Here is a 12,946-nt window from a genome sequence, read left to right as displayed (position 1 = left end):
ACATGTTGTTTTTGATGATTTGAAATACTGTGAAATCATTAATATTTGTGTGGGATTAATTTTCATGGATTTTGTGGTTGAATCCCAATGATCTAGTAAAATTCTCATTTATTTTACGTTCAAAAGTTGAAATCCACGAATTCAAATCCCCATGAAATTGCCGTTTTGACCAAAACCACAAAATTTCATGCCCGTCAAATTAAATGATTTTACAGTATGAGTGCATTTATCACCAACACTACCCAATGTATAGGACTTTGACATTGTTGCAGCCTGATAGTATTTTAATATTGGACTGGCATTTTGTAATTGAAATCAGATAAATTATTGAAAATATTTATATTGCAGCTGATACTCGTATTTTCTTTCAGGATGAACAGAATCAACTTAAATCACTGACTTTTAAGGAATTTGTCATCACTGGTAAAGAAGTGAGTATGGTGTACTAGACATTTTTGCAAACCCTTCACTGAAAATCTGTACTCATTCACATGTTTCATTTAGACTAGAATATATTATAAAAGACTGTCTATATAGAGACCGTGCATAAAAGAGTGCAAAATGGTATTTATTTATCAAGTAAGATATACTGCAATGTTAAAATCATTGAGCCATGTAGTATCTTCTCTCGGGTGATCTCAAGTACAGGGCTGACTGTACATTGAAACTTGAGTAGTTTTCAAGTTTAGAAATCAAAGTATCATTGAACAATATCATTCTAAAATTTATTACAGCTATGTGGCACACTGATACAGTGTTTGATAAACCGTTACCTTGACGACAATGCAACAACAGATGCTATTAGCAGCCGATTGAGGGAAATCTGTCCGTCTTTGTACAGTACTGATGATGCTACATGTTCAAAGGTAAGTCAAAAATGTTTTTGTGCTATGGTCAGAAATAATATGAGCCGCGCCATGAGAAAACCAACATAGTGGCTTTGCGACCAGCATGGATCCAGACCAGCCTGCGCATCCGCGCAGTCTGGTCAGGATCCATGCTGTTCGCTAACAGTTTCTCTAATTCCAATAGACTTTGAAAGCGAACATCATGGATCCTGACCAGACTGCGCGGATGCGCAGGCTGGTCTGGATCCATGCTGGTCGCAAAGCCACTATGTTGGTTTTCCTATGGCATGGCTCATATCTATGTCTAAATGTTAGAAATGAAACGATAATTTTGATATTGTTGTTTATGGGGGGACACAAAATATTTCTTTCGTTGCATTTCAAAGGGCTTACCTTCAGCTTGCAGGGTTTTTTTCGGCCGTTTTTATAGCCGTTAATCGGTTATATTCCCAATGCCAAAAAGTATGTATTTTTCCCAAAATTAGTACAAAAATTCCCAATCTACAGTCTGAAAAAAAAAATCATCAAAATTGCACAAACATTGACCAAATTATGGACAATTTTGTAATGGAAGTATGTTAAAGAGGTTGTACAATGTGAAACAAGTGTATGAGAAAGTGCTTATACACATCCATACATATCCTATGGGACTAAATATTTCCCAATTTGGAACATTTACTCGTCAAAATTCCCAATTTTGGGGGTAAAGGCTATGTTCCCAAATATGCTAGAAAAAACCCTGGCTTGATATTCCAGGAAGTTGTATTTATAAAAACAGTTGGTAGTCTGTAAAAAAGTTAGAAAAATTGTAAAGTATGTCAGTCACACAATAAAACTGTGATAGAACAATGTAATCGTCTTTCACTGTGAAATCATCAATATTCATGGGGGACTAATTTTCGTGGATTTTGTGGTCGAGTCAATCAACGAAATTTAATCCCAACAAACAAGTAAAATTTCCACTCATGATGTGTTCAAAAGTTGAAATCCACGATCCATATCCCCACGAAATTGCCGTTTTGACCAAAACCATGAAATTCCATACCCACAAAATTAAATGATTTTACAGTATACAATATTATTTTATTGGCATTTGCAGGCTAATGAAATGCTTCAGGCAGCTAAGATCAGTCAGAGTCCTGCAGAAAGACGACAACATCTTCTGGAAGCACTAAGGGTAATTGTTTTCATGTGTGGATTAGTGTAATATAACAGTAAAAGTTATCTTATATTTTCACAGTTAAAACTATCAGATATTTCTTTCACTGGTATGTACAGAACTACACTTGAATGCAGAATAATATGAATTATAATCAGATATTCTGATAAAAGTTTTTTAACTGAACCTGCGGAGGTATTGTTAAATACTTTTCTTATTCAGTTAAACATTTCCTAACATCATTGATCTACATTAAACATTGTAGTTTCAGTTTCATTGATATATCACTTCCTTTGTTTTAACAGCTATATAAGAGTGTATCACAGCCTCTTCAGCTAGCAGAGGTATGTAACCAGTTTTCCAGCGTACATTTCTACGAGGGTATAGTAGATCTCTGTCTGACCATGGCCAACAAACGGGATCCCCAGAAACTTGCCCTACATTTCTACAACAATGATGAACCACCTGAAGATATGCAGGGGGTACAAGAACTTATGGCAAGGTGTGTACTATAAAACACTGAGATTCTGAAGAAATTTATTTTTCCTCCTTAAAATTTGGATAGGGTAATGTGCAAAGAGATTTGCTATGCATATGTTCCAAAAGTCTTGTATCTTGAACTACTCCTTTCTTATTTGATAGATTTGGGTAAAACATAAGGTGTAGGTGAATGCAGACCCTTTTATTTTTCAGATTATAATACTGTTTACTTATATATACAAATGGAATATATATATTTTGGGTACAAATATTTGTGATTTTGCATTGCACCAGTCATGCTTTTTTTTTTTTTTTTAGAAAAAATGTTATATCTTAGATGTCTGTCTTCATGTTACTTTTGAAGTTATAAGAAATGAACAACCATGTTGAAGTAAATCCTCTAGAACATTTTTCATTTACTGGCTCGATATAAATTTTGTCAGCCTGGGTCATTTCATTTACATTGTTTTGATCAGCATATTTTGATGAATATTTATTAACTTTTCTTGCCTCATTATTTATTCTAATGCTTAGCATGTGAAAAAAACCTTTCAGGAAGGAATGCTATAAGTGTATCACAGAAACTCTAGGTTACCTGATGACTGCCAGTGTACCACAAGGGGCCAGCGTGATACCCAAGTCCCCAGGGCCACCTCCTGCTGTAGACAGCAGTAGAATGTCTATAGAAGATGCTGAACAATATGTAAGTTTACATAGAAATATTGTATAAACTCTCTGTGAACGACACTTAAAGATCAATTATTTCCCAAACAAAAAGAGCATTAATATCTCCAGGTCAATAGCCTTTGTACAACAAATCGAGGGATAAATGCGAAAGAGTTCTAAGTGCATACAAATAAAGAAGCACTTAGAACTTTCTCGCATTCACCCCTCGAAATGCATTTTTCTTCACTGTGGTGCTGTTGTATAGAAGTTGAACTGAAATCAGAATGAATGTATTTTGAAAAAGGTTTAAAAGAACTTTATTTTATTTTGAGCTAAGGGATTTAATAATGTGATATAACTAAATGACCCTTAAAATTCTCATAAGAGTTCTAAATACATGGTTTTAGTGTATTAAAAAAAATTCACTAAGATGTCTGGCTGTAATAGAACTCTATATACAGCTGTTATGAAATAAGTAAACTTAATTGCACAAAAATGGAATTTCTTAAGAAGTAAATATGGCTTAAGTATATTTTACAGTCTGTCACAAATACTTGTTCTAGATTTTCAAGAGCTCAAACTCTTGGCTGAGCATGTCTTTGTTTTCAGCTAGTCTATATGACTTTGATGATTGATAAACTATCAGATTGACTGCAACTATACATAGACAGATTAATAAACTTCTATTTTGTCTTTTCAGAAAGCAGAGGTATTCCGTCTAGCATTAAGATCTGATGATGAATTATTTCATGTGTCACTGTATGACTGGCTGTTCAGTATGAATATGACAGATAAATTATTAGAGGTAAAATGGTATAGATTTATAGTTTAAATATACCAAACTAAAAATACAGCATTAGAAAAAAAAGTTTTTTTTAATTTCTGCACAAGTAGTTTGTAAGCCAACATTTACACTTATGTTATATTGGTATAAGCTTGAAATATTGAAAGTATAATGCAAGCATACATATATATAGTTTTCAGATGTCACTTTTCTTTGGTGTATATATACTCATTGATATATATTTTGATAAAGTGTAGTGTTTTCTTTCTAGATCCAGTCACCATTTTTGGAACAATACCTGAAGCGAAGAGCCAGCTACCAGTCTGGAGATGTGGCTGCGCTTGATTTATTATGGAAATACTATGAGAAAATAGAGAATTATCCTGCAGCAGCTAGAATATTGTCACGGCTAGCAGAGAGACATGGGTAATTAATGACTTTGGTTTGAAGTATAAAATGACCATTTTTGTGCTAGAGACATTTAAAAAAACACACATACAAAGTTTCATTTATTTCATACGAGTTCTAACTCATTCTGCAAGTTGCTGGCATCTTCCCCACATTAAATTTTGCAATATTTGACCTTTTGGAATCAACTTGCCATTAAATCCAAGTCATTCATTCATTCATTCCCCATATTATGTAATTAGAGCTAGACAGGCCTGGGTTTTTTCAGGACTGGTCCTGATTTCAGGCTTTTGACTGCCAGAATTTCGTATATAACTATTGAAAATGGAGATTTCAGGCTTGAGAAAGTAGATTTTCAGGGCCCCATGTGGTTCTGGGACAATCTGTGTATGAAAAGAATTGGAACCACTGCCTTACCCTTGCATGATCGTAAGAGGCGACTGATAGGGTTTTTACACATGGTTTTGCAGTAACTCTGTGATTCCAGCAGGTATGCAAATTTTGATTCCATACCTCATGTTTTTATTTCGATGTAAATGAGATGTGGAACCACAATTTGTAGTCCTGTTTGGCGCCATATAACCTATACTGTGTTGGTGCGTCCAAATAAATAAATAAGATTTTCAGGTTTTTGATATATGACTGAATCCCAGGCCTGTTAGAGGCAGAGTGACTTTGCACATTTAGCTGACTTAGCATTGATTAGACTTGAGTACCAAAGAAAAGTCTTAATGTTATGAATTAATGCTGCTATTATGTTATTGTACTTGTTAAAAAGAAGGTATAAACAAGTTCTGTTCCTGTCTTATTTCAGTACTGATCTAGACCTACAGAAGCGTATTGTGTTGCTGTCTCGTGCAATCATGTGTGCGAAAAGTTCCACATCAAGGTCAAGCTCAGCGGTAGAAGGAGAATTTTTACATGAATTGGAGGAAAAAATGGAGGTGCTGATATTTGTCACCGAGTTAACAGGCTTACTTGATTGACATCTACTCTTGAAAGCAATACTTTTTCTGTAGTTTTAATTAATTTAATGTATTTGAAGTCCAACAGCGGCTGTTGGAATAAGAAACTTTACCCCCACAAACGAAGTTTGGGGGGTATAAAGGAGTGAGCTTGGTGGTTGGTCCGTTGGTCCGTCCGTTGGTTTTCATGGTTTCTGGATGATAACTTGTGAAAGGCTTGACCGATTTAAATAATTTTTGGTACACAGGTGTAACATCAGAAAATACAGGTCAAGTTGGAATTTGGGGTCAGTAGGTCAAAGGTCAAGGTCACAGTGACCCTGAACTGTAAAACAGTTATCAGATGAGAACTTGAGAACGCTTGGGCCTAGGATCATAAATTTTAGTACACAGGTGTAACATCATAAAATACAGGTCAAGTTCGACTTTGAGGTCAGTAGGTCAAAGGTCAAGGTCACAGTGACTCAGAGCAGTTAAAAGGTTTCTGGATGATAACTTGAGAAGGCTTTGGTCTAGGATCATAAATTTTTGTACACAGGTGTAACATGATAAAATACAGGTCAAGCTTGACTTTGAGGCTAGTAGGTCAAAGGTCAAGGTCACAATAACACGAAACAGTCAAACGGTTTACAGATGGTAACTCGAGAAAGCTTGGGCCTAGGATCATGAAAATTGACAGGGAGGTTGTTAATGACCAGCAGATGACCCCTAGTGATTTTGAGGTCAATAGGTCACAGTGACCTGGAACATTTAAACAGTTTTCGGACAATAACTTCAGAGTGCTTGGGCCCAGGATCACGATACTTAATAGGGAGGTTGGTCATGGCCAGCAGATGACCTGTATTGGTTTTTAGTTCCAAAGGTCAAAGGTCAGAGTGACCAGGAACATTTAAACCTTTTTCGGACAGTAACTTGAGAATGCTTGGGCTGAGGATCATGAAACTTTATAGGGAGGTTGATCATGACCAGCAGATGACCTCTGTTGATTTTGAGGTCAGTAGGTCAAAGGTCAAGCAAGTTCAGTTCTGTGACAAGGCCATATTGTGGGGTTATAATTCGTCACTCCTGTGACAACTAGTTAGGAATTGTAAACATTGGTATCATATAGGTTTATCACTGTGTCTGAGGAATCCATGTAAATTTACGTTTACTTCAGTGATGTCTAAGATGTTTAATAATGTATATTTCATAATTCAGGTTGCTAGGTTACAGATGAATGTCCTTCGAGCCCTCACACAGGAAACTGTTGGTGGTCCAGATGTTCAGGAAGCCATGTCCAGGTTGGAGTCTGATCTTCTAGATATTACAATGGTAAAGTATACACTAATATCTTATAGCTTTTTATTGACAGATGCTGTTAAAGTACAATTTCATGGCTTGGCGATAAATGTTTGTCTTAAACATGTAGGGCTTGGACTATTTCAAAATTTTGAAACCGGTTAATCGTTTGTATGATATCGAATCGAACTGGTTAATCGGCCGCCATATTGAAAATGCTGTTTCCTTTCCTGACAACCGTATCAAGGTACTTCATCAGGAACTTACAGACTGTCGTTTGCAAGCAATGTGTTAATTAATGTCATATTTTGGTGTATTTTATTTAAAATATATCACGACAGGCAAATCAGAGACTATTGATGATGTTGATGTTTTTTAGTGGAAATATACTGCGAGTCTACAAAGAAGTGTATACATGCATTAATATAAATTCTATTGGTATAGTAGGGTTTGAGAGAAATTAGCGGTTTTGCAAAACTGAAATCGGTTTCACCTAGTAAGCGAATCGGATCTGATTAATCAAGTAATCATCCCAGCCCTATAAACATGTGATGAAATCTAGTATTGAAAACTGCTGATAGTAAATTGAAATGTGTTCATGATTTTAAAAAGCAACTTTGGGCATCTGTACTTACTGAATTTTGGCAATGATTTTATACCAAATACTATTTTAAGCAAAATTAAAAAGAAAAGAAATGAGTAAAGAAAATTTCATTTTACTAAATAGGGAGACATTCATAATTGTATTAACTCAAGAGCAAATAATAACTGAAGTTGTTTAGCTGTAGCACAGAAAAGATTCATTAGTAATTGGTAACATTAATCAAATTTTCAGTTTTCAAAGTTAACATGTTTATAATTTCAGCTGTATGAAGAGTTTGCAGATAGGTTTGACCTGTCAGAGTGTAAATTGTCCATTGTTCACTGTGCTGGGCTGTATGATAATGCTCTTGTGGAAAATCTTTGGCAGAACATAATAGATAAAGGTGAAACCCTAAAACAATTCAAGCATAATTTTTTTTATGGTTAGGACCGGGCTAGAAAACGTAATTAAACAAATTTATTTATGCTTTGCTTCATTTCACTTAATGTTATGTTCAGATTCATTATTGTGACGCACTTCATTTCATGCTGTTTTAATTGCTATTTGAACACTAGCCTTCCACATCTTTGGGCAGTCTGCTTAAGTTTTAGTTCCGTGGCCGAGTGGTTAAGGTCTCTGACTTCAAATCACTTGTCTCTTATCGATGTGGGTTCGAGCCTCTCTCTGGGCGTTGAATTCTTCATGTGAGGAAGCCATCCAGCTGGCTTACGAAAGGTCGGTTGTTCTACCCAGGTGCCCGCTTGTGATGAAATAATGCATGGAGGGGCACCTGGGGTCTTCCTCCACCATCAAAAGCTGGAAAGTCGACATATGACTTATAATTGTGTCGGTGCGACGTTAAACCCAACAAAAAAAAAAGTTTTAATTTTAGAAATCTGTTGTTAACTATGTAGATCATAATATGCTTGGAACAGACAAACTGTTAGTAATCATCTTTGGTCAGTGCAAGTGTTTGCCTCCCACAAGTTTGTATGAAGGTCTTACTTGCATACTAGGTTGTTGCTATTTTGATAATTTAAAAACTGTTATATTTCTTTAAGTTTTTTTTTTTTAAAACTTGAGCACGGCTGTAATTTCAATATAACATTACAGAATTTGAAAACACTCGATCGAGTGCAGCTACAGTGAGGGTAAGAAACATCAGTAACAAGTTGTGTGCTGTTGGCAAAACATATATCAAAGCTGAGAGATATTTTCCCTTTGGTAAGTCAGTACAGTATAGCATAATATTTTCTTTACCCAATTTGTGATCCTAGGATTCTTCAGATACTGCCTGAATTAGCTGAAAAATTTAAAATAAACAATCATGACTTAGAAGTATGATACTGAACTTAGTATCTGAGCAACACTTACATATAAAAGACTTGTTATGGAACAGGTAAATCATCATCTGAAAGAGAAAACTGGTTATGAAAATGAAAATTTGATTAATTATAAATAAGCCTTTGGAAAACGAAACCAAAACAAACAAATACCTATGCTTATTTTTGTAAAATTTTACATTACCTGTGCTTGTATAAAGTGAGTGTGTTATAATGTTGAACTGATGAAATAAGATGTCATTTCTTTAGGAGTAAATCTTATGAGCTTTTTCTTACAGCTTTTATTGTGAAGTACCTAGAACAAAGAAGCTGTGAACTGCAATTTGATGTTGGCTGGGTTTATCAGCTTATGTTAGATATTGGTGTGCCAGCTTTAAGATTGCTTGAGTTGTATGACAGAATGTTTAAATCCAGGGTAGGTATCTCATTATGTATGTCTGTATGCCAGCTTTAAGATTGCTTGACTTGTTTGACAGAACGTTTAAATCCAGGGTAGGTATCTCATTATGTATGTCTGTACGCCAGCTTTAAGATTGCTTGACTTGTATGACAGCTTGTTTAAATCCAGGGTAGGTATCTCATTATTTATGTCTGTATGCCAGCTTTAAGATTGCTTGACTTGTTTGACAGAACGTTTAAATCCAGGGTAGGTATCTCATTATGTATGTCTGTATGCCAGCTTTAAGATTGCTTGACTTGTATGACCGAATGTTTAAATCCAGGGTAGGTATCTCATTATTTATGTCTGTACGCCAGCTTTAAGATTGCTTGACTTGTATGACAGCTTGTTTAAATCCAGGGTAGGTATCTCATTATTTATGTCTGTACGCCAGCTTTAAGATTGCTTGACTTGTATGACAGAATGTTTAAATCCAGGGTAGGTATCTCATTATGTATGTCTGTATGCCAGCTTTAAGATTGCTTGACTTGTATGACAGAATGTTTAAATCCAGGGTAGGTATCTCATTATTTATGTCTGTACGCCAGCTTTAAGATTGCTGGAGTTGTGTAACAAGATAATTAAATCCAGGTATCTCATATTATATGTTTGTGTGCCAGCTTTAAGACTTGAGTTGTATGACAATGTTTAAATGAAGGGTAGGTATTTGATGCTGTGTAGGTAAATGGTAAGAGGATGTACAGAGCGCATGAACTTTGTTGGATGGTCAAAGTTCAAGGTCCCAGTTTGAGTCAGTCGCAGCCCCCAGGTTTCTACATTTGTTCGATTGTATATTGTCATCTCAGGAACTTCACACATGAAATGCTGTTTTCCAGGAAAAAGTAGTTTTGTGGCAGGAACAATCACTCCGGTGATAGCTCAGGTTTCCTCAAAGGCCCTATTTCATTATCTAGCAGTGAAATAATAGTGTGCTCTTTGCTCTGAAAGCTCTTGTAATAGCTAACCTGTAAATAGTAATCTGTAAATTACAGTGCAGTTAAAGGAAAGGTTCAGAATTTAATACCATTCTGTGTGATTTCAGGATCCATTCTGGTCTTCCATCAACAGACCTCTGCATCTCCTCTACGTTATACACAGTTTCCTAAACAAGTTAGTGGATAACACTTCACTGATACCTGTCTATGAAAGGTGAGTATTTGTTCGCATTGTATTTATTTTTGTTTTGGATATAGGTAAAAAAAAAAATAGTTTTGATTGAAGTTGTATTTTATTGGTGATCATGTTGCAGATAAAGTTTTACAACATTAAATAATATAAAGTGATAAATTAATTTAAGATTGGGTTGATGATCATTACTGTGATGGGAGTGGGCTACAATTTACTTATGTCAGATTTTCTATTAATTCAGTCTTAGAAATTTGGAATTACTCCTACGATTTGCAAAACTGGTATGTTTGCATCAATAGTCCTTAACAAATAAAATAGTTACATTGATAAACTTACATTTCAGTATTTCAAGCATTTCTGTTAGATATATCTAGCTCTTATTGAATATTACTGATGTTGATCCATGAAATCAGCAAATGAAAATATGATTTACCTGTGACTTGTCTAATTTTGATTTATTTTATGCAGAATGTGCAGTTCTAATTTTATCCATTCAATATATTTGCAGTGAACTATTACATCTGGTTTGATTTAGTTAGGTTCAATATTTACCTTTCATTAGGGGTGACAAATAATGCTTATCAAAGTATACAAAATAAATTTTGAAGTCCACAAATTAATCTCCCCACAAAATAGCCATTTTCTCTCTCCAGACTACGTACTTTTTTTGCCCACAAAATAAAATGCTAACACTATGTTAGATTCTGACATGTAATGTATTGAACATTTCAGGAGGCAGTTTGGAACTATGGGTCTCGATTATGTTGCGTGTTATCTGGTGGAATTACAGTCTATAAGTAGTGTGGATGTTAATGTACGGACATTGGTTGCCAACTACAAAGGATTGCAAGCTAAAATGGAGAGGTTGTGATAATCAGTGATAAAATAGAACTGCTTTCAAATTCATCTGATCATGGAAAAAAAAAGTGAAACAATGAACCAGCTTATCTGCGGTGATAGATAATGAGGAAATTAATTTATTTAAAGAAAAAAGAAAATAAAGTGAGTGCCATACAATAAAGTTCTTGTTAATTCAACTTTCTTCCTGAATGGAACAAAAGTAGTATTAGCAGTGTAATGAATTGAAATTTTACAAAATGGTATTTAAATTTGGAAAACTTGTTGTTGTACACGAGGCTTGTATCATGATTCAAAAGGTGTTCAAATGTAATAGATATATGAAAAATTGAATTACTGCTCATATCAACGAAAAGCCAAAGACAGCTCATCACTGCAGATATGACTGACTGTATGGGAAGTTCAGAAAATTACAAACAGGTTCTGCACTAGGACCCAGTCATAGAAATACTGACACTGACTGGTATTGTGGGTACAATCATTGAAGTGAGCTGAGACTGGTAGTCACATACAGCAGTGATTTAGAGAGTGGGTGTAAGGGTAGGGGGTTAGTGAGGGGGAAGGAAATCTGACAAATGAGAATTATAAAGGTGGTACATTGGAATAATACTGTTTGAAATGTTTGTATGGTTAAAGGCTGTAAATAATTTCTTCTGAATATGTTCTGTTACCTGATTAAAAGATTCTAATCAAATTAATTTTGATCTGGTAAATGTTGCTACATTTTCATTAACTTCACGAAACAAATTATGTAATTTCACAGATGTATTGGCAATTTTCAGCATTTTGACAGCACATTTTTGCATAAAAAATTATCGAACAAGTGAAAATCTGGTATTTAAAATTATGTACTGATTATGTCCACTGTGACAGAAAGCTGATACGTAATTGAAATACTGCATATTAGGTAATACCCCAGTCACACATACGGCGCGGATAACTAAGTCTAGCCACGGATAGAAACGTAGTAATCTGTATCGATCCGTACGGATTACTACTTAAAGGTACGGCTCCGGTACGGATTACTACGTTTTTATCCGTGGTTAGAGGTAGCTAACCGCGCCATATGTGTGACTTGGGTATAATATGGTTTGATTTTATCCGAGTGATGTGTGAATTCCAAATTTGAGGGAAATCTCTAGAATTGTTAACAACTATAAATTGTGAAATGTTAACTTACAGGATAAGTCTGTTGTCTATGAAGTTGCAAAATAAAAGATATTAAATGTCAGATGCAAAAATTTCCGAATCATATGTATTGTCCATTTTATGACTGCATCATTGTGAAGACATGAAAATCATGTTGTGTTTTATAGACAAATGAATTCAATATTCTGCTGTCATGGAGAAATTATTTTTGTGTATTTTGAGAACAATAAAATTTAAAAAAAAAATGAGTATTTTGATTTATATATTGTATGTTACATATAACAAGTTTTGACTTGCATGTACAGAATAGGGGTAAAAAGGGTTGCTTTAAAAAAAAATGCAACCTTAAATTTGCCACGATCAAATTTGTTCACAAAAGTTACCTATCCACCTGCTTTACTGAAGGTTTAAACTCTATCACATATCGCAAGTTATACAAACTCTGTCATTCAACCAGATATTAATCTCAAGGTTTCAGATGTCAATAAATACTAGTCCACTGAACCTAAAATAACGCAATGGCCTCCAGCAGATCATAGTGCAGGCACTATGTATGTTAAAAATGGCTCTTGTCTGCCAGCATTTTGATCTTAAATTGCATATGTTGTCACAATGAAGTTCTATCAAAATACTGCAATTTTACCACTGAAGGTAAATGCATGTTTTTGTCTCCGCTCATAAAACTTTCAAGCAAATTGAGTTAATAGTGTGGGAAGAGTTGGACTTGCAAGATTTCGGGCCATACGGACGGACAACAGCAGTGCTATATGAAACTCATAAAAATCGATATAAAACTTGTTTTAGAATTGCTTTTTCTTTCCTTTCATCAATGTTTTTTATTTCTTAATTATAAGTTGA

At 34.7% G+C, this 12,946-nt stretch overlaps 1 protein-coding gene across 3 annotated transcripts in view; it reads left to right on the top strand.

Moving 5' to 3' along the window:
- Positions 1-12,337, top strand: part of LOC123523950 (nuclear pore complex protein Nup155-like) — a 35,036-nt gene extending 22,699 nt beyond the window's left edge. For all 3 annotated transcript variants that reach the window (XM_045301748.2, XM_045301746.2, XM_045301747.2), the window contains 14 exons: positions 372-431; positions 735-866; positions 1,948-2,025; positions 2,313-2,509; positions 3,043-3,190; positions 3,854-3,958; positions 4,209-4,363; positions 5,160-5,289; positions 6,508-6,621; positions 7,454-7,574; positions 8,285-8,395; positions 8,793-8,929; positions 9,996-10,102; positions 10,814-12,337. In XM_045301748.2, the coding sequence (XP_045157683.1) occupies positions 372-431; positions 735-866; positions 1,948-2,025; positions 2,313-2,509; positions 3,043-3,190; positions 3,854-3,958; positions 4,209-4,363; positions 5,160-5,289; positions 6,508-6,621; positions 7,454-7,574; positions 8,285-8,395; positions 8,793-8,929; positions 9,996-10,102; positions 10,814-10,952 (1,734 nt within the window). In that variant the 3' untranslated portion in view covers positions 10,953-12,337. The remainder of the gene's footprint in view (positions 1-371; positions 432-734; positions 867-1,947; positions 2,026-2,312; positions 2,510-3,042; positions 3,191-3,853; positions 3,959-4,208; positions 4,364-5,159; positions 5,290-6,507; positions 6,622-7,453; positions 7,575-8,284; positions 8,396-8,792; positions 8,930-9,995; positions 10,103-10,813) is intronic.
- Positions 12,338-12,946: the final 609 nt, after the last annotated feature.

This window comes from Mercenaria mercenaria, chromosome 3, assembly GCF_021730395.1.
Source record: "Mercenaria mercenaria strain notata chromosome 3, MADL_Memer_1, whole genome shotgun sequence".
Classification (NCBI taxonomy): domain Eukaryota; kingdom Metazoa; phylum Mollusca; class Bivalvia; order Venerida; family Veneridae; genus Mercenaria; species Mercenaria mercenaria.
This window is presented reverse-complemented; position numbering and strand designations above follow the sequence as displayed.